We start from the raw sequence: 22,856 nt of genomic DNA, 5'->3' as shown, positions 1-22,856 counted from the left end.
ACCCCCCCACCCCCACCCCCACCCCCATTTTCATATACTTGTCTAGAAATTAAACAAGAAAATATACTACACTGTTAGAGTGTTGATCCATCATTGTGGTGTTTAGCTAATCTAACATTAAAAATTGGTTAGATTAGTTAAGTGAGGGTCTTTAAAAAATATATTTTTTAATTTTCAAGATAAGGATAAAGATAAGATCTGCATGTTAGATTATGTACATCTAACTTTTCCGGACTTCATTTTTTGAGATTACATTGTTATGTCATTTTTGTTGTTATTGCTTTTTGTAAATGCAAAAATGTTTATAACCCTAAATCAATTAAAAATCACAAGTCGATCATTCCTATTAACTTATTATTTTATAACTTACAAATATTTTTTGTTTGATTATACTTTGTATGTTTTTATTCCTATTATCGTTAGTTATCTCTAAAATACTGTTCCTAAATATTATTTTTATAATTATCTCTCTATTATGTTTCAACCATTTATCCGTTTTATGTAAGTATTTTCAAAATTTATATCTTCTAAAAATAGATTTAAGAACATGTCATTCATTTAACTGAAAAGAATATTTATCAACACCTTTAGTTTTACCTAACATACTAACTATAATTATTTAAGTTTTAACACTTCTATCAACTACTTTTAATCTACTAAACCAAACAAAGAAAATATAGAAAACGTTGGCTCTTAGATAATTTATTTTATAATATTAGATTAATTAAGATCATTTTAAGTGGAGTAATATATAGAGAATTTTAGCACAAATTTTGTATGCTTTCGATCCCAAGTAAATAGTTTTGTTTGGATAATAGATTTTGAGCATCAGATCATATGATACAAAATTACTTTTATGTACTTTATGTTTCTTCTTTTCATTATAACTTCCTCTTAATTTATGCATAGATTATTAGATCAGCTCAATGGTATATATTGTTGTCTTTACCAGAACTCTTTGTGTTGTTAAAGTGTTCCTCTTAAAATATTTTTAATTTTAATTTTGGAAATACTTTTTCGCATATTCTCAAGCATATTGTTAAATTAATTACATAAAATATGTCTACCTCCTTTAGTTATATAGATTAACTTAACTTATTTATGTAAACAAGCGAAGAAACTTTTTCAACATTAGAGCTGAAAGTGTCTATGAACACTTTATCATGTGTTCAAGCACACGATCGAAACATGTTGTAGTTCGAATATCTAAATAAAATTTATTGATATAAATTTAAGAAGTTATTGGGATTGAGTCTTTTTAAAATGAACATGAGAAATAAAGTAAAGTAGAAGGGCGTAAATAATTTTTTTTCAATTTCATAAGGGGTACAAAATTCATTATAAGATAAGTAAAAGTGATCGGAGGACGGAGAGAGTAATGAGTAAGAAGAATGTTGTCTTGCTACCAAAATTCTATCCATCTTCAACTTTTCCACATTCTTATTCTAATGTCGTCCTCTATTACGTAACATACATGCGTTTCCGTCAATGTTTTTTTTTTTTAAAATACTTGTAGATAATTGAAGTATGTTTAAGAAATTTTTATATAGTATATAATATATTTTAGGAAAGCTTATTTTTAAATATATTTTTTGAATGATTTGATAATATAAAAAAATTATTTGCACAATAATATATCTGATTTGAACTCATAAATATAATATTGCAATAGTAGTTCGACTAGTGTCTAGTAGTTAGCATTTGTAAGTATAAGGTATTAATAATGTTAAGTAAAGAGAAATATTCCCTTATCCTATTATTCTTAAATCAAAATATTATTTGGAGGTTCTAATTGAGCATATGATAAAATATTTTCTAACAGCTTCAATTTTAGAAAAATACTGTCATATCTCCGTATTTATTATATAGAAAAATTAATTATATAAAATATATATATTTTTTTTAATTTTATAGATTAATATCAAATTAAAAATGACATGAGGTTTTACGGACCATCAAGGCTAATATATACAGCTATAGTAGGTGATATATCTTAAGTGACTAATTTATTTATATAAAATTTAAATCAAAAGTAGTTAAAAATACTTTATCACACATTCAAGTGTTTAATCAGAATACGTCATAGTGATAAGTTTAAGTAGTTAGTCTTTTTAGAATGAAGATAAGAGAAGAAGTGAAAATATATATTAAAATACCGAAAAGAACACAAATCAACTATGTTTATTCATGAACTTTAAAAAAACCGACAAATTGATTTGAGTTTTACTTTTTTATTCCTTTCGTTCATTTTTATTTGTTAATATCAAGAAAAGACGATAATTTTTTTTTTTTTCATTTTTACCTTCAATATTAAATATTTATTTTTCAAATTGTTTTCTAAGACCTCATTTAATAGAAGATAATTTGATAAAATACTTATATCATTAATTATTATTTTTCTTAATAAGTGTGTAAAGTTAAACTATGACAAGTAAAAAGCAAACGGAGAGTAAAATGAAAACCACTCAACTAACTACATCACTCGTCTACTCTCCTCTTCCGGCCAATTGTCACCAGTGGCGGAGCCACATACAATTGAGGAGTGTCCGACACCCCTTCGTCGGAAAATTATACTGCATAGTTAGATAAAAATATATTTTTTGTGTATATATATTACATATTGACACTTCTCGACTTCTACACAATTTAACTTCTTTATATTTTGACACTCCTTAGTTGAAATTCTAGCTCCGCCATTGATTGTCACCGGCGGTATTAAATTCCCGGCGTCGAACGGGAAATTAAGGATGGCTTTTCTTCCTCTCAGCTTAAAAGCTGCACAATCGTAAGCTCTGGCAGCATCTACGTCAGTCTCGTAAGTTCAGAGCCAAACCCGTGAGCCTTTCCGGGTCGGATCTCTTATCTCCGCTGCATATTTTCCCCATGGTCGCCTCCGAACCCCTCTATACTGCTTCTTCTTTCCTTCATTGGCCGTCGAAGATCCATAACCCGACCCGGTAATATTTCGATCCGGGTTGGATCCGACAGAGCTGGTTGTTGGGCTTAGAATGAAGTTATCGGGTTTGTGATGAGAGGTGAAAAAGGGTAATGGGTCGTAGTGAATGAAGGAGTCTCCCAGGAGGTGTTCGCTTATGAGTTGTAACATTAATTTCTCTTCTTCTTTGCTTGTCATACTTTTTCTATTTAATTTGTTTGGTTGAGTACAAAACTTGAACTAAGAGAGCATAGATGAGTGTTGAAGATGGAAAAGGAAGTGTCTAGAGAGGCTAGCTTCCTATATATACACTCTTTCGGTTTGGATTTACTTGTTAAATTTTGGTTTGACATACTATTTAGAGCTGATATATCACTTGTTATGAAAATAACTCATATAAACCCTTACCATTATACAAATGACCCGCATATATCTCTATCGAGCTCACATATATCCTTCATCTAACGGAAGTGAAAAAATTAGTTTTAAATTATTTTTTTACTTTTAATTTAAAAAAAATTCATGTAAGGATATATATATGACCCTTCTAGCAAAGTTTGAGGTATATTTCAATCTTTTTTATACATAAATTATTTTTTTATTTCTTTGACTATCATTATTTGAGTTTCTTATTCTTATTTTATTTTTTTCTTTCATTCTTTAGTGTAAAGAAAACATTTTAAAACTAATTTTTTTCGACTATATTGTAATTTAGTTTTGTATTTGTAAAAAAAAAATTGGGATATCTATAATAAATTTTACAAGAAAATTAGTGAAACATAATTTGACCATCAAAACAATAAATTTAAACTAGTCATTGAAACATGGATTATATTTTTCTAAAATAATAAATTAAGATTAATATTTTCACTTTCGTTAGAGAAAAAGAAAATATGTGAACCATTTGTATAACTGTAGGATATATATTAGTCACTTTCATAACAAGAGATATATCAGATCTAAATAACAAAGTTAAGGCCTTGAAGGGTATATCAAGCCTTTTTCCCTTAAGAAAATAACGATTGATATACTGAGCTTATCATTGATAAGATTTGAAAAATATTTACTCATTATATTTTTAAAGACTTTAACTCAATATCAATAAATTGAGAATAAATAATAAGAAAAAAAATTATCCTTTTTTTAATTCGTTAAAAATGACCAAGTAAAAATAGAAATTAAATCCAAAGGAAGGGAGTATATACAAACATGACTAGATCACTATCATGAATTACATTAATTTGTCAGTGGTCGCTAAACTTGAATATTGCATTCATATCATTCTGACTAGTCATAATTCCTTTTTGAAATTATAATAAGTTCCTAACTGTTTAATTTATTCACCTTTCGATAATTCAAAATGTTAGACTGATACAAGAAAAGTAATTCTCCATTCATATACAATAGTATGAAAAGAATCCAATTGTCATATAGTAATATTTATTTTCATCAACACTTATTTGGTTCAGTATTCTTTTTATTATTATTTCAAGAATAGTTAGATTTGTTTAGGCAAGTGCTCAATGATAAAGCGATGAACCAATTACAATTGGCCAGTTTCTTGATAACGTGTTTGAAATTTTGCATACCTAAATTATATCTTGAATATAATACGGATTACTTAGAATTCCACAACTTTGAAATGTAGCTTTAAAGCAATCATAGTAGTAGAAAATGTAAGTTGATGAGATCATATCAATGGCTTCATATTACGAACGGAAAATGGTCATATTTGCCCTTGTACTCTTAGAAAATGGTCTCGTCATACTTTTTTGATATATTTACTCTTACCATCCAACTATGGATTCATATTTGCCCTTTAGTCTCCAAGGGCAAATATATCAAAAAAGTATGACGAGACCATTTTCTAAGAGTACAAGGGCAAATATGACCCTTTTCCGTATTACAAATGTACAAAGTTTGTGATTCTTGCACTGTTGTTGACTTGTTGGAGTATACAAAGAAAGAAATATTTGATAAAAATTTCTATGGATACAATTAATTTGACAATGATATTAGCATCAATCATATTTTGAAGAATGAGTGATGGTATATAAGTTTTGTCAACACATGTAAGTTGTATATTCAGGTTATCACTAGAAGTCATTATGGCTCAATCAACTGAAATTCTTGGGAATAACATTCTTTCTTAATTTCTTTTTGGAATCTATCCACGAGCACTTCATCTAGTCTCTACTTAATTGTAGGCAATAATTAATGTGATCTCGAGAATCAATAGTACCATCATATTTTTTAGGGTTCACATCATGGGAATTGAATGAGAATGGTGGGTGCGTATTAATCCGGATATATAGGCTATGGAATTTTATTAATCCGATCACATTTAACTGTTGATAGTAAAGTTGTTTATTATATGTATGAAGACTTCAGTTGGAGGTTGTTTTAACTTCAAGCAGCCAAGCAAGTTTTTTGGATTGTACTAGATATCGCCCCGTTGAATCACCACTCCAACCCTCGGGTTGCCTAAGTTACCTTGGATGTTCAGAAATACCTAGTGTAAGGTTTGGCATTTCTCTGACCATGATTGTGACAGCGACCCAATGTTAGCATTGGCAGCCACAAGTTCCTTTATTGTACCACGGCTTAACCATGGGACATTCATTGCTTACCACGAACCCTCCGATCCTCACTTTTTTCATATCCATCCATTTATGTCCCAGTTCAAGATTTCATTATGGTTTAGGATCAACAAACTTAATTTGTTTATCAGCCATATTTTTGCTTCCAAACACAAAATTAATTAAGGATTATTTATAAATCTTCACTAGATAACAACACAGGGGTAATAAATTTATACACGCATACATATATACTTGTTGCTGAATCTTATATACTTCCCACTACATACAAAATGAATAAATCAATCCAACAGAGTTTTTACCTTAAAATACAGAGCGTAGACACACCCACGATCTTATCCATACCCACCAAATCACCTCAGACATTTTAGAGTCAGGTGCCATATATTTATCCTTCATCTACCCAATACTGACATTTCAAATTATATTACTATTGTGGAGTAGTTCGATTTCCGATCATCAGAAGCTGGGAACCATATGTGGAGACAGTGGCGGCACCTCAAAAATGCCTTTTTCATCTCCACCCTCCCAAATAGCCGACCAATTCGACGGTGTTAATGGTGACGCAGTAACAACGTCTCTTTCCTCTTCTATTTTCACTTCCTTCTTCATTACTAAATCCTCTGTTTCTCTCACCCTTTTACTGCCTGATGACTTCATCTCTGTTTTAATCTCAACATCATCATCATGATTTTGGAGTTGCTTAAAGTTTGCAACTTCAAGTGGGAAATTCAATATTGCTTTGCTGCCTCTAAGCTTAAACGCTGCCCTGTCATATGCCTTGGCCGCATCCACAGCAGTATCAAATGTTCCTAACCAAACCCGAGTCCCCTTTCTATTCGGGTCACGAATCTCCGCCGCAAACTTCCCCCACGGCCTTTGTCTAACTCCCCTGTAATGCTTCTTCTCACTCTCAACTTCCACTTTCTCTACAACAACAGCCTTCGCGGGTATTGCAACGTTCAGAGATGGCTTGCGTTCTTTGAAGTTACTCTGCTTCGGAGAATTTGAGCTGATAACATGTGGTTTTGCCTCAATTTCGAAAAAACCATCAAACTCTGTTTTTGAGGTTTGAGTAGTTTCAAAAGAGAAACAAGTGTTAGAGCAGTAATATTCCATGAAAGCAACATCATCATCAAGAAGATGTTCCCTAATGGAATCAAGTGAGCTACAAGTTCCTTGTGGTGATGAACCCATTTTTCTTCTTCTAATCAAACAAAGAAAATAATTTCAGTTGGAGAAAGTAACTAATGTCAACTATATATATGTTTAACTTCAAAGTTGAAGAGAAAATTGAGTGGAAAAGAGAGTGTGTGGAGGATGAGTTATAAAGAGAAGAAATGAAGAGATGAGGTTTCATACCAGCCTTCCCAGGTGGAGAAACGAAGCATCCTGCGCTTTAATACAAAATCCTAGTCCCTCTCATAGTTTATTGCTTCACTAAACAATAAAATAAGGGGTCGTTTGTCGCGACCCAAGAGGCATAAGAATAGTATTGAAGAGTTATATTAGTAATGTTGGTGTTAATTATGTTAAATTATATTTTACATGTTGTTTGATTTGATATGTTAAGAATAATATGTATATAATTTTTATTAAAAAATTACCTATTTCGTTTCACTTTGTTTGTCTTATTATTATTTTTTGGAATAATTGTATAGAATGGCAAAACTTATAATTTAAAATAAATGGAACAGCTACTGTTTGATTTAATTGCGCTCTGTAGCAAATGTTTGCCAGTCGCCACTCTCCCTTTCTCACTCGCTCCCTCTGTGCTCACCTCTCTCGCTTTATACAACAGAATTGTATAAATTGCATTTCTGTTTGTATAAAGCGAGAGAAAATTATATATATACATGCAAATACATATATATTCGTCCTATACACTTATAATTATACAATAAAAATATTGCCCTGCCCTGTTCGTTTTTGCCTTTCTCTCTTTCTCGTTTTATACAAACACAGATTATACAATATAATGTAAAATTTATGTTTGTATAAAGTGAAAGAAAATTGTATATACACATGCAAATACACTTATAATTATACAATAAAAATATTCCCCTGCCCAGTTTTATGCTTGTATAATGTATAATTTATGTTTGTATAATGTATAATTTATGTTTGTATAATGTATAATTTATGTTTGTATAATGTATAATTTATGTTTGTATAATGTATAATTTATGTTTGTATAATGTATAATTTATGTTTGTATAATGTATAATTTATGTTTGTATAATGTATAATTTATGTTTGTATAATGTATAATTTATGTTTGTATAATGTATAATTTATGTTTGTATAATGTATAATTTATGTTTGTATAATGTATAATTTATGTTTGTATAATGTATAATTTATGTTTGTATAATGTATAATTTATGTTTGTATAATGTATAATTTATGTTTGTATAATGTATAATTTATGTTTGTATAATGGTTTATTTGCTATATGTGAAAGTTGCTCTTTTTTTTTAGCTATTTTTAAAAAAAAAATTATTTGTTTGAGAATTTTTTAATTTTAACTTTTTAAATGACATTAAAATATAAGATAGAAGAATATTTTACACATCTTTAGTTAAACATTACAATATTCAATTTTTTTTTATTTTCTTAAATGAATCATACCAAAATTAGACAAACAAAACATTTTTAAAAAAAAAGAGTAGAGGGGGTTATTTATTTACAAAATATTTTCCACAAATACAACGAAAAGAATGTAAAAAAAAGATTTGAGTAAAAATTATGTGTATTTAAACTTTTGCATTGCAAACATCATAATTATCATTAATTAATTATATATATCATAATATCAATAGAGTGAGTATTAATAATATATAAAATTAATTTAATATATGCATTGTTTTTCTAATGCATCCTATCAAACAAACCTTAGGAATTGATTGATAATATAAATGTAACTTTCAATGAAAGAAAGTATAAATATAATTTCAAACTTAAACTTGAACACCTTACCATATGTCATCTAACTTGGTATTGTAATATCAGATAAATTAATCGAAGAATTTTAGTTTCAAAATTATAGTTCTGAGATAATTTAATAAGTGAACCATTGAAATTTCAAATACAACTTGAAAATTTCACCATATATTTTTTTTTTAAAATTCCTTAAAAATTTTATTTTTATAAATATAATTCTTTATAAATTATATTTCATGTTTAAGTCATATTTTATGTTCTTTTTATGAAAAGTACATTCAAGCGATCAAATAGCATTAGCAAAATTATAACTAAATACAACTCGATCTTTAATTTCAACTTCAAAAAAATTCGTATGTAATAACTCGTATATATGATCTAATTTATGACATTATTTTGAGATACTATTCCTCTAAATAGAGTTGGTTGTATTTTTCAGGTAAACCAGTCAAGCTAGATAATTTCGCTACTTTTTAGAAATTAAAAGATACAAATCATATTTAAGAAAAGTATATTAAAATTTTAAATATTTTTACAGAAAGTGTGGATAAGCACAGTTTCAATTTCAACTTTAAAAATATCAAATAAACCAACAAATATTTAATTTCCATCGCAAACGCTTGTCTAATATAGTAAAATATACTTAAAGATTGCTGGTTGGAACAAAGTGATGATATGTGCTATTTTGGTCCTTTTGTTACCTCTCTTTTTCAATGGTGGATGAGTCCAACGTCTTCCAACAACGATTCAATTTCCAGCCAGCTTCTAATTTTCAACAAATATTTAATTATTATGCTCAGTTGTAATTACATTTTAATTGCATAAATATTTTTTATCCTGTTAGTTAATAATCATAAACTTTCTACAAACGTGCATACATAACTAATTGTCAAATAAGGATTTAAGTTATATTTATTACGGGTTTATCAATCAGTGATATATTTATATATTTTTAAAAGTATTTTAATTGATTTATTTAGAAATATATATCTTAAATTATCATTGCACATAATTTTAACTCATTAAAATGAGGTATAGGAATTAGGAAGCCGCTAGCAAACATAAAACATAGCACATGAATTGACCACAAAGGCAAAAGGGACCCAATCACTTGCTTTTTTGTTTACTTTCGAAACGTACTTTTCAATGGCATTGACGCTTGGTAATATTTAACAAAATAATAATGTAGGAGATAATACAAATAATAATATACGTAACGTCCACATCTTATTTGTACTTAGATGTGGCAAAACTAATCCATATATTTATAGTTTAATTTTAATATATTCAAGTTTGAGTTTATTATTATTAATTTGTTTATTTATTAGCTTAGTCAAAATATTTTTAAAAATATAATATATAATTATAATAAAAATATAATAATAATAAGGTACTCAAAATGATAAAAGAACAAATTAACCAATTGAAACTTGATAAGAGTCGATCAGATTGATTATGATCCGCATTTTAATCATTTCAATCTAAATAACAAATAAACTCACTCGAGTGGAGTCCCATCCCATCACCTATTTGTCACCTATACTTGCATACAACGTCAACTCCAATAAGGCAATCAACTTGCAAAAGGTTGTTTCCTTTTACCAACTAGGGAATTATCCAGGTTGCTGCCTTTTGTCCTACTACCAGTAGTAATTCCTTTGCGGCTAATTTTACATAATTTTTTCTTGTAATTTTAAATTGAGGATATTATTTTAATTATCACCTATTAAGCTAAAGAAAATCAGGTTCTCGTAAGTCACCAAACCATAAGTAAAATCGCGAAAATATACACAATAAAAAAATTTACCTTACTTGAGGATACTTAGAAATTAGACCTATTTTTGTCTCCATTAAAACCTCAATAATTTTAGAATACAACTCTAAAATCAAAGAAACTGCTTGGTACTTTTCACTTACAATCAAATCAATTGAAACAATCCCTTTCAAGACTCTTCCTTGATCTAGAAAGTAGAAAGCAAAACTTCAACACTCAAACACCTATTACAATAATTGTAGACATAGGTTTATAAGATACTCACAAATAAAAGAATCACACATAATTAAATCAAGAACTACAGCAACAACTTCCTTAAGAACATGTTCTTTTAAAAATCAACTGAATCTCACAATGAATGTTTATTATCAAAAATAAATTTTGTAACTGCGCAAATAGCATCCAACATAATAACATCAATGTGGTGTATTGTGCAGGAATAGTGATAGCCAATTTTTTCTTGTCTTCTTGCTCCAAAACTCATCGAAACTTGATTAAGAAATTCAATCCTATTTGGACTTGGTTCCCTTATTTGTTTCAACGTTCATTCATTTTCTCCTAAAGCTCTTTCCTTTTTGCAAATATGACAATATTTTCATGTCGAGTTGTTGTTTTTTAATCCACACATTGCATATATGCAATTGGAATTTGCTTTGTCGCGTCTAATGAACTATCAGCTCCATTCATTTGCGAAGGACCTAGTTCTTTCATTACGTGCATAAAATTTGTGTAAATCAGTTAAAGACTCGGTTCTTCTGTAGTGGATTGTCAATCATAAACACAACTAGTTTCTTATTGAGGCCTACCAAGAACTTGATTCGATAGAAACTAATGATATTGACAATCTCAAGAGTACACAACAAACTTTACGCTTTAATATTTTCATGGAATATTATAAAAATGAATGTATATATATATATGAATTGAACAAATTTAGATTGATTGCGCATTTACATTAAATGACGATTGAAGATCCAAACACTCATAAAACTAATCCTAATTCACCTCAGACTTAGTTTATAGTCAGGTGCATATTCATCAAATACTTATAATCCCAAATTATATCATTACAAGCTGAGACAATGGTGACAATGGTGGCACCTCAAAAATACCTTTTCCATCCCAAATCGTCGACCAATTTGATGGTGTTAATGGAGGTGCCATCGGAATGACTCTTTCTTCTTCTATTTTTCTTTCCTTGTTGATAACTAATTGCTCTGTTTCTCTCACCCTTTTATTATTGCCTGATGAGTTCACCGGCTGTGGAATCTCAACATCATCATCATCATCATTTTGGAGTTGCTTAAAGTTTGCAACTTCAAGTGGGAAATTCAATATTGCTTTGCTGCCTCTAAGCTTAAACGCTGCCCTGTCATATGCCTTTGCCGCATCCACAGCAGTATCAAATGTTCCTAACCAAACCCGAGTCCCCTTTCTATTCGGGTCACGAATCTCCGCCGCAAACTTCCCCCATGGCCTTCGTCTAACTCCCCTGTAATGCTTCTTCTCACTCTCAACTTCCACTTTCTCTACAACAACAGCCTTCGCGGGTATTGCAACGTTCAGAGATGGCTTGCGTTCTTTGAAGTTACTCTGCTTCGGAGAATTTGAGCTGATAACATGTGGTTTTGCCTCAATTTCGAAAAAACCATCAAACTCTGTTTTCGAGGTTTGAGTAGTTTCAAAAGAGAAACAAGTGTTAGAGCAGTAATATTCCATGAAAGCAACATCATCATCAAGAAGATGTTCCCTAATGGAATCAAGTGAGCTACAAGTTCCTTGTGGTGATGAACCCATTTTTCTTCTTCTAATCAAACAAAGAAAATAATTTCAGTTGGAGAAAGTAACTAGTGTCATTCAACTAATCAAACAAAGAAAATAATTTCAGTTGGAGAAAGTAACTAGTGTCAACTATATATATGTTTAAATTCAAAGTTGAAGAGAAAATTGAGTGGAAAAGAGAGTGTGTGGAGGATGAGTTATAAAGAGAAGAAATGAAGAGATGAGGTTTCATACGAGCCTTCTCAGGTGGAGAAACGAAGCATCCTGCGCTTTAATCCAAAATCCTAGTCCCTCTCATAGTTTATTGCTTCACTAAAATAATAAAATAAGGGGTTGTTTATCGGGAGTATAAAAATTAGCTAAATTGATTTTCATTTTCAATGAGTGAAATAAGATAACTATTTTAGAACGGAGGAAGTATTGAAATATATTTAAAGATTACTGCTTGAAACAAAGTGCTGAAATGTGCTATTTTGGTCTTTTTGTTTCCTTACTTGTAATTAATTTTAAGTAACGTATGTTTTTTTTTATTATATCAGAATGCATAGATCTAAAACATTTTAAAAACATTCATACATAACTATTTAAATAAGGATTAATTTATCGCTAATATAATAATTATCTCATGACAAATTATTTACTATTCATTACATGTTAGCAATCAATGATACGAAATATTATTTTTTTAAAATGAAAATAATTCATTTGTAAGAATATATTATAAATTATCATTGCACATAATTTTAAGTCATTAAAATGACGCATATAAGAGCAGGAAAGCCGCAATTAAACATAAAACATAACACGTGAATTGACCAAAGGCAAAAAGGGCCCCATCACTTGACTTTATTGCTCCTTTCGAAACCTACTTTTCAACGGCATTAACGCTTACAAAATATAATGTAGGAGATAATATAAATAATAATAACGGTAACGTAACCATCATTTTTGCTGTGATAAAATTAGTCCATAAAATTATAATTCATCTTATATATACAGTTTAAGTCAACCAATTATTATTGATAAATTAAACGAAATACTTTTCAAATTAAAATTTCTTATCCGAAATGACTCAATTATCATTAATAACTCAAAAATTATCATTTGGCTCTATTCATGGCCAACAAAGTACAATTTTGGTTGCCTTTCTTTTCTTCTTCTTCATTCCATCCCGAGTAAATATCTCAAAAGTTTACTCAACTATGAAGAATTGTATAACAAAGTCATTTAACTTTGATTTGTTTCAATAAAATCACTCAATTTAAAAGACCCATATTTTATGTACGACCCACCCATCCAACCCACCACAAATCAACATAATTTTATCTAAAACCCGTATTCCCCACTCTACGCTTCTTCTCTAATTTTCTTTAAATTTATGTTTCAACAGATCAATCTCATATCTTAATCGAAGTGTCTTATTTTTCAGCTAAGTCAAGTTGGATGAATCAAATAAACACTACTTAATCAACGTAAAAAAAATAGTTAAATAATAATTTGATCGTAACATATGTTGGGTCTAGGCACCGTAATTTTTTTCCATTTGTTAAAAAGTTCCTAGGAAAAGAGGAAAGATTTAACTAACAATGGTCATACATAATTGAATTTAAAGTTATGATACTAAAGAATTAGAAACAGTGCATGTTAGTTTCTTGGAAAAAGAAATTAAAAGAAAGAAATAGAGAATTTTATTGGGTCTTTAAATTTTATTTTATATAGAGTTCATGTCTACATGGCATAAGCAAATAATTTAATTTTTTACTCATATTTTATAGTGATAAATTTGATTGAGTGATATTATAAGAGGAAATCTTTAAGTTGAGTGATTTTATTGAAACAAGTTAAAGTTGAATGACTTTGTTACCCAATTTCTCACAGTTGAGTGACCTTTTGAGATATTTACTCATTCCATTCTCCTCCTTCCTTGAGCTCATATTTAAAATTTTGAACATTTTAGAGGAGGTTTTGAGTTGGTTTGGATTAAGAGACTCAATGTTCAACCATTAAAGCTTCTTTAAAGTTTGATTTTAAAATTTGATGTGTCACAAACATGAATCGTTTCAAGTGAATAATATATCAAAAGGCTCAAAAATATCGAGAGATGTTCCTATGTAAATTTTGAGATGTTTAGAGGAGATTTGATTTGGTCCGAATTGAAAAAAAGTAGCCTGTAAATTTATAAATATTGTATCAACAACATATATGGAAGTATATACATTTCTGACATATAAATATACATCATATATACATGATTATATACTATTTATATAATATCGATCCATTGCATATACATATGACCGTTTTTGTTGATTTCTTTAGTTGTACAGTACGTAAGAAACATTTATATATTAGCTCAGTCCAATCTATTTCAGTCCATCGAGATTTGGACTGATATCTAATCTAAATTAATAAAAAAATGACAAAATATTTTATTTTATTTGATATGTTACATATAATCATAATACAAAAAAATAATAATTTAATAAGATGCTAAAAAGATAAAAGAACAAAAAAAAAAACTATTAAACTTAGTCAGAGTCGAACAGGCTGAATTATGACTCATATTTTAATTTATTTCACTCAAATAATTTTTAAACGAATCAATAATACATCTATTTATTAATTCAACTCATTCCGATCCTAGCAATTCAGTCAACCCACCCATTTTCTACCTTTACTTGCAGTCAACGTCAACTCCAATAAGGCAATCAACCATATTCATTCAACTTGCAAAAGGTTTTTTCCTTTAATCAACTATAGGGAATTATCCAGGTTGTTGCCTTTTTGTCCTTTACCAGTAATTAGTAGTATACATAATCGGACAAATTCAATTGAATTAGACAACATTTGTTATTATAGAATTAGGGAAAAGGACTTGATATTGAGTATCGAGTGGATAAGGGTTCACATGTGTCATCAACATAGGATAGGCGTGTCGTTGATTCAGGCGACTTTTCAAGAAGTTCTACAGAGGGCTTAGAAATTAGATTTATTAGTTAAGTTTATCTTTCATCTTGACAAGGTATAGGATGCTTTTGACAATATAGGTAAAATGTTGTATCATCATGAAATTCACGTGATGGTTGTAGGTTAGAATTTTTTTTCAAGAAAAATAAAGTTATATTATTTTCAGTATATTGTTGATGCATATTTTCAGTAATAAAGTTTTGTTGTTAATGTACACATACATGCATTACTATCAATTTGACTTTATTTCAGTCTATCTTCACAATTATTCATTCAACTCAATATGTTCAGTTTTAGCCTATTGTTACATTCAATTATTTTACATACCGTACATTTTATTTATTAATGTCATTTGGCGAAGCATTATATTATGATGCAGATTTAGATATTCACGCATCAGAAGCATTACTAGGATTACTTTCATCCAATTTTGGTGAGACCTTTTTACTTTCGCATGGCTCCAGTTTATCTAGCATATTTGTTGTTCATATATATTATTAATGGAGTATTTAGGTCTGGGATCTTCTCCCAATAATTTATCTTCAATATGTTAGAGGCTTCATAGACTGATCAATTGAATTATAATTTTCACCATTATTTTAGAAACATATTCATATTATAAAGATCTTAATTTTTAACTATCAATTTATTACATGCTCATCTTTGAAAAACTTTCACATAATTATAGCTCTCAATATAATAGTAAGCCAGACCAAGAATTTACTTGGATCAATAATGATTCTGAGTGCAGGCAATGTGCAGGATATATGCTTCGAGCGTGATACCTTATCTCTCTTATATGTTCCGTCAAAGGCTCAGCACGCCGATCTCCTTACAATTCCATGCGCTGTTTTTGTAAAGATATGCACATGTGCCTAACTCAACTCCAAGAGTTAGCTCATGAGTACAAGTCTATATAAGGAGACCAAATTTTCATCTCTCTATCGAGGTGAGACTTCTTAACACTCCCCTACACGGCCAAACCTCAACTTGAACGTGAACACTTCTAAATGGAGGCCCAACATCGGTGAACGGAGGCCCAACATCGGTGAACAACAAATTGGGATGTGTTTGGCTTTGATACCATGTAATGATATGACACATGGGTCTAACTCAACATAAAAAACTAGCTTATGAGAGAAGGTTTGTCCAAGTCTATATAAGAAGACCAAATTCTTATCCCTCTATCGATGTGGGACTTCTTAACAGTTTTTACTGTTACTATGCCTTAAGACCATCTCCAACCCAACACCAAATTTTACACCAAATTTAGAATTTAGTGTAAAATTTGATGTTTTGAGCTCCAACCCACACCAATTTTTACACCAAATTTGATGTAACACTATTCATCACACTTATTCACTTTTTCAATAATTTAATATTATTTCATTATACAAGCTTTTAATTAAATATATAATTGTATGTTTTAATTAAATCTCTTGTATATTTAATTATTTTTTATGTAATATTTTTATAATATTAATTTTAGATATAAAATTCAGCTTTTTTATAAAATAATTTTTCTATATATGACTTTTAAAAAAAAATTAAATTTATGTTAATTCAACTATAAATTATAATTGGAGATAACTACAATTAACCTTCACAAAAATTAAAATTGCAAACATTGCTCATTTTGAACTACCTAATGCATTAATAGAGCATTTATGGGAGCATCGTAGTGATCTTGAAAGTTGAATATTTATGTAGATTTTAATTTTTTTTTTTAATTATGTAATGTTTATTTAATTGTATTTCATTAATGATTTCACTTTTATTTGTATTATCCATTATTATGTATAATGTATAATATTTGCTAGCAATTTATATTTATTTAAAAAATTATGGTACAAAATAATTTTAAATATAACGATTATAAAAGAAAATAATATAAATTATATATGGTGAATGTTTTAGAAAGAATTTGTTTTATGAAATAAAAAAATGCAAATGAAATAAGAAATAATAATATAATAATGAAGAGAGAAAAAAATATTTTTTTTTGGTATAAAATTTGGGATTTGTGTTGGAGATAGAATTATGGGAAAGCCTTCCACTTGGACTTAATCCCTTACAAGTCCACAAAATAGTTTTAATAAAATTGGTGCAAGAGACAAGCTGCTTCATATAAATGTCTATGCTTTAAAATTTCCATATTATAAAATGAACAAATTTTAGATTGATTGCATATTTACATTAAATAACGCTTAATCAATGAAATTACTAAATATTGAAGATCCAAAGACACATCATTCTAATCCTAATTCACCTCAGACTTAGTTTATAGTCAGGTGCATATTCATCAAATACTAATAATCCCAAATTATATCATTACAAGATGAGACAATGGTGACAGTGGCGGCACCTCAAAGATACCTTTTTCATCCCAAATCGTCGACCAACTTGACGGTGTTAATGGAGCTGCCGCTGTTGGGACTATTCTTTCTTCTTCTTCTATTTTCCTTTCCTTGTTGATAACTAATTGCTCTGTTTCTCTCACCCTTTTATTCCCTGATGTTTTAATCTCATCATCATGATTTTGTTGCTTAAAGTTAGCAACTTCAAGTGGGAAATTCAATATTGCTTTGCTGCCTCTAAGCTTAAACGCCGCCCTGTCATATGCCTTGGCCGCATCCACCGCAGTGTCGAAGGTTCCTAACCAAACCCGAGTCCCCTTTCTATTTGGGTCACGAATCTCCGCTGCAAACTTTCCCCAAGGCCTCTGCCTAACTCCCCTGTAATGCTTCTTCTCACTCTCAACTTCCACTTTCTGTACCACAACAGGTTTCGCGGGTATCGCAACGTTCAGAGATGGCTTGCGTTCTTTGAAGTTACTCTGTTTCGAGCTCATAACATGTGGTTTTGCCTTAAATTCGAAGAAACCATCATACTCTGTTTTTGAACTAGCACTAAAGAAGCTTGATATATCATCAAGATTTGAACTTTGAGTTGTTTCAAAAGAGAAACAACTCTTGTCCACAGATTCACCACAACTTTGGGAATAGTTTTCCATGAAAGCAAAATCATCAAGAAGATGTTGCCTAATCAAATCAAGTGAAGTACAAGTCTCTTGTGGAGAACCCATTCTTTTAGAATTTTAAAATGGAATTGAAGAGGAATGTTTCAAATTCAAAGTTGTGAGTTGAGTGGAAAAAAAGAGTGTGTTGAGGGTTGTTTATAAAGAGTGTAAATTTGAGGATTGAGAAGAGGTTTCCTATGAGGCTTCTAAGGTGGAGAGAGGAAGCATCATGTGGGGTAATCTATAAACCTTTATTTTTAGTGTTTACTGTTATAGACAAATTAAATACTACTATGTTATAATATTTGTTAAATTAGGTCTTAGGTCTAACTCACACTCAAAAGTTAGCTCAAAAGAAGGAGGATTGTTCAAATCTTATAAAGAGTCCACCCATCTCATTATCTATCGATGTGAGACTTTTGTCATTCTTTAACAATATTATTATTTCAAAGAAATCATGTGGGACAACAGAGTGATGATGCTTGCTTTGTTTGTTTGTCTCTTTTGATGTTTTTCTTTTTTTCAATAAAAAATTGGGTATTGATGGATGAGTCTTATCTCTTCCACCAAGAGTTCTATTTCTAGGTTGCTTCTTTTTTTCCTTTTTCTAAAATCTATTTAATAATGAGAGAAGTATTGATAATATTTCTGAATTTAGTGTAAATTATTAGTTTTGTTTTTAAATTATTGATAATTTTGATATATTCCTGAATTGCCACATGACATAGCAAGTTGCCTCAAATTTTTGTAGAAACACAAATTTTTTAATAAAAGACCGAGAGAAGTGTTGAAAACACCCCTACACTTGACAAGAATTTAGAGCTATATTTCACTCATGTGCAAGATCGAAGGCTTATTTAAGTTCAATTAATAAAGTGTGTGTATATATAGTTCAAAAGTAAAATTAACAATTCGTGCCGAGGTTTGGCTCGTTACAATACTTCTCAATCTCTTGTTTTTTTATTAATTGGTTAAATAAATTGTATGTTGGTATATTTTTAATTAGAACTTTTTATGGTCATACAAATGCTATGAAATATTTAAAATCACAAGTTCAATTTTTTTTTAAAATAATATAAAATAAGATCAAAAATTTTAAAAATATTATACCGGATCAAATTATGACAAATAAAGTGAAATTGAGAAGTAAATATTATAAACAATATATGAACGTAACCTCTAACAAGGGGAAAAACTTGAGATCTTTTTTATTTTACTAGATGGACACATCTGAATCGAAATTGTTCAGATTTCAACAGATTAGGTGAAATAATTACTACTACTATTTATATAAAGAATCTAAGAGAGAAGTAGGATACTGAGAATACTACAAGTAGATCTTATGTAACTTTTAGCACAATATAATATATGAAAAATGTTTCTTTTAAATCAGTGAATATTATTTTTACACAAGTTGCATACGAAAATGGACTTCCATTTTTTTCTTCTTCTGAAAAAGACGTATTTTATATATATGCTAACGGGTAATAATACAGAATGTGACCTTTTTTGGGTACCTTCTTTGAAGGGTCATTAATTTAATAATATAATATAAGAGAAAAGAGTAAAAAATGGCTTTTTATAAGTACACAGAATTTATAAAACTTGTCCTTCGTTATGTGTCAATCCTACGTTATTTAGTTGAATCGAATATGTTCGTATAGTGACATAATTTGATATATCACTCTCTTCCTCGTTCTTAAACCCCTTAAACCATTACAATATATTTTTATTCGAAGCCTAGCCCCTCTTCTAAATTTCTCAACGCTACTTAAGTGGATTTAGTTTTTTTCCCACTAATTTTGATAAATTCCGAGTTATGTTATTTTGATGCAATGTAGATGCATTTTATAGTTTGAGGAATCTAATGACAAATTGGGCGGTTTGATGAAATGTTAAATAAATTTTCCTTTTTCATCACATATTGATAATTATATCTTTTTCTAGATCTTCTAATTTAAATTACAGAAAATGTTACTTTAAGTTGGTTAAAAATGGTGTAGAATGTGCTCTATGTGATGTTCAAATTGGTGAAAAAAAATCACTACTTCACATCTGCCGTCCTACAGTTTAATTAGGAAGAAGCTACCATTTAATTTGGCACACATGATTGATGATGATGAGAGGTTGTAATAACATTGGTAAGAAAATGAAATTCAACCCCTTATATGATTATATTTAACTACTTAAAAAAGCAGGGAAATTATTTATGAACTTCGTCGCTGGTCTGTCGCTATTTTGCTCGTAGCTAATGAAAATATGTCAAATTGGCAACAAATTTTGTTGTTTAGCTACAAAATTTGTCTGTCGCTAAATCTCGGTTTTTTAAAAGTAGTTTTGAATGAGAAATATATATTCTTTGCCATAAATCATTTTAGATTGAGTTTTTTTGTTTATTTTTTCCAATTGATCTGCTTTTCAGAAGAAAACAAAACACACAGAATGTACTACTAGTCTGTTCCTCACTAAGAATTTATAATTAATGGATATTTAATGGTTGCTTGTTTGACTAATTTGGCTAATGTATATTTCCAGGAAAGTCTATTTTAACACCTGCAAACTGCAAAGTAGTGTATAGTCCTGTTAATTTTCAAAGCAAAGAAAAAATGAATATACAACTGAAAATAGCTATATCACCCAATCATTACACAATGAAATTCTTTCGTAGACTGGTCATCAACCAAATAAGAAAATATATAGTCAACATTATATTGTGTTAACAATAGAACTACAATGTGTAATGGGGTCTAGCCATTCCAACTCGTTCAAAATAACCTAAAGCACAACATCCATATCTAAGAATTGTGTTCGTAAAGAAAGGATACAATTTTTTGTTTAACCTTCCTATATGTGAAGAACGCTCCATAACCATGGCTTATTACGATACAATTTTTTGTTTAACCTTCCTATATGTGAAGAACGCTCCATAACCATGGCTTAATCATCCATAGACGCAACTGAAGAAGAGATCAGAGAAGAAGATACAGATTGGGGAAGACCAATTAACTGATTTTCATTATGAAGATAGTACATATTTATACAATGAGAAAAGTGTCAACTAGTGTGTTAACACACTAACAGAAAAGTAACATAATTGACAACTGGCTAACTAACTATTCTAACTAATTAATTGATTATACTAACTAACTAATCAGACTAGTATTATAATTAGCTAAATCATAAAGGCCCCCCCCCCTCCCCCTTAAGTTGGAGGTGTGGAGAACACTGATAACTTGCTCAATGTTGTAGAATGTTTGACTCCAGTCAATGTCTTAGTTAATTTATCTGCCAGCTGATTATCAGAGCTTATGTGATGTAAGGAAATGAGGCCTGTTTGAAGCAAATTTCTCACAAAATGGCAGTCAACTTTAATATGCTTAGTGCGTTCATGAAACACTGGGTTTTGAGCTATATGTAGGACAAATTGACTGTCACAGTACACTTCAATAGGTACAGGCAATGGCAATGTGAGTTCTGTTAATAATCTGCTCAACCATACTAACTCACCTGCAACTTTCCTTAGAGCTCTATACTCTGCTTCTGCTGAAGACAAAGATATAGCCTCTTGTTTCTTGGACTTCTAGCTGAGTGGACTGTTGCCTAACAAAACAATATAACCACTTACTGACTTCTTGGTGTCAGGGTAGGCAGCCCAGTCAGAGTCACAATAAGCTTTGACATCATTTGATTGTTCCTTGGACATGAAAATTTTTGGAGTGGGATCAGCCTTGAGATACCTTAGTATATGAAAAGCTGCTTGTAAATGTGGTTCTCTAGGGTCCTGCATAAATTGGCTGAGATGTTGTACACTGTATGATATGTCCATCCTAGTGTTAGTCAAGAAATTTAGCTTCCCAATAAGCTTTCTATAAAACAATGGTTCTGACAAAGGATCTCCTTCCTTGGCATAGAGCTTTACTGTAGGGTCAAGTGGGGATGTACAACTGCTAATGCTTGCAACCTTGTAACTCTTTAACATGTCAAGAACAAATTTCCTTTGAGAGATAATAAGACCATCATCTTTGTAAAGAACTTCCATCCTAAGGAAATACTGTAACCTCCAAAGTCCTTAATCTTGAATTTGTCATGGAAGAAGGTTTTGAGTTCCTCAATTTCAGTAACACTTGTGTCTGTTAGAATCACATAATCTACATAGACATCAACAAAAATGTTGGAATTTTCAGACTTCTTATGAAACAAAGAATAGTCATTCAATGAGTGAGTGTACCCCTTTACATACAAGGCTTCAGCTAATTTGGCATACCACTGTCTGCTGGCTTGTTTCAGACTATATAGGGACTTGTTTAGTCTGCATACCATCCCTGGCTTGTGCACTACTAAGCCTGGGGGAACCTCCATATATACCTCTTCATGTAATTCTCCACGAAGGAATGCATTGTTTACATCAAGCTGAAATATATTCTAGCCCTTCTTTACAACTGTGGCTAGTAAAACTCTTACAGTTGTTATCTTGATTACTGGTGAAAATGTCTCTGTATAATCAACCCCAACTTTTTGGGTGTATCCTTTCACTACAAGTTTTGCTTTAAATCTCTCAATAGTCCCATCAGCTTGTGTTTCACCTTATAAACCCACCTACATCCTATGACCTTCTTTCCACTAGGTAGATTAACAAGATCCCAAGTGTGATTTGTATGTAATGCTTCAAACTCCTGTGTCATGGCTCGTTGCCAGGCAGGGTTCATAGCAGCCTCTCTATATGAAGAAGGTTCATCATCATTACTGACATTTCTTACAAGTGTTTGACTCTCAAGTGCCAAGACTTCAGATGGTACATGTTGGTGTTTGGAGAAGGCAGTAAGGGAAATATTTGAA

At 30.1% G+C, this 22,856-nt stretch overlaps 4 protein-coding genes and 1 pseudogene across 4 annotated transcripts; all 5 read right to left on the bottom strand.

The window, feature by feature from the left end:
- Positions 1 to 2,478: 2,478 nt before the first annotated feature.
- On the bottom strand, positions 2,479 to 3,232 carry LOC102600525 (ethylene-responsive transcription factor ERF098-like; annotated as a pseudogene).
- Positions 3,233 to 5,692: 2,460 nt separating this feature from the next.
- Positions 5,693 to 6,932, bottom strand: LOC107062792 (ethylene-responsive transcription factor 5-like). Its single transcript, XM_015313870.1, has one exon. It carries the CDS (start codon positions 6,730 to 6,732, stop codon positions 5,995 to 5,997), a length of 738 nt encoding a protein of 245 aa, XP_015169356.1. The 5' UTR covers positions 6,733 to 6,932; the 3' UTR covers positions 5,693 to 5,994.
- A 4,237-nt stretch (positions 6,933 to 11,169) lies between these two features.
- LOC102585525 (ethylene-responsive transcription factor 5-like) lies at positions 11,170 to 12,313 on the bottom strand. The gene is made up of 2 exons (XM_015313871.1): positions 12,136 to 12,313; positions 11,170 to 12,081 (listed from the first exon to the last, which is right to left on the bottom strand). Exon 2 carries the CDS (start codon positions 12,047 to 12,049, stop codon positions 11,312 to 11,314), a length of 738 nt encoding a protein of 245 aa, XP_015169357.1. The 5' UTR covers positions 12,050 to 12,081; positions 12,136 to 12,313; the 3' UTR covers positions 11,170 to 11,311.
- Positions 12,314 to 17,123: 4,810 nt separating this feature from the next.
- On the bottom strand, positions 17,124 to 18,225 carry LOC102585187 (ethylene-responsive transcription factor 5-like). The gene has a single exon (XM_006358157.2). The coding sequence runs from the start codon at positions 18,084 to 18,086 to the stop codon at positions 17,325 to 17,327; it is 762 nt and encodes a 253-aa protein (XP_006358219.1). The 5' UTR covers positions 18,087 to 18,225; the 3' UTR covers positions 17,124 to 17,324.
- A 3,375-nt stretch (positions 18,226 to 21,600) lies between these two features.
- LOC107062788 (uncharacterized mitochondrial protein AtMg00240-like) lies at positions 21,601 to 22,059 on the bottom strand. Its single transcript, XM_015313856.1, has one exon. The coding sequence runs from the start codon at positions 22,057 to 22,059 to the stop codon at positions 21,601 to 21,603; it is 459 nt and encodes a 152-aa protein (XP_015169342.1).
- Between the last annotated feature and the right edge of the window lie 797 nt (positions 22,060 to 22,856).

The sequence above is a fragment of the Solanum tuberosum genome, unplaced genomic scaffold (genome assembly GCF_000226075.1).
Source record: "Solanum tuberosum cultivar DM 1-3 516 R44 unplaced genomic scaffold, SolTub_3.0 scf00271, whole genome shotgun sequence".
Classification (NCBI taxonomy): Eukaryota; Viridiplantae; Streptophyta; class Magnoliopsida; order Solanales; family Solanaceae; genus Solanum; species Solanum tuberosum.
Note: the sequence above shows the minus strand (reverse complement) of the source record. Positions and strands in the feature narration are given on the sequence as shown.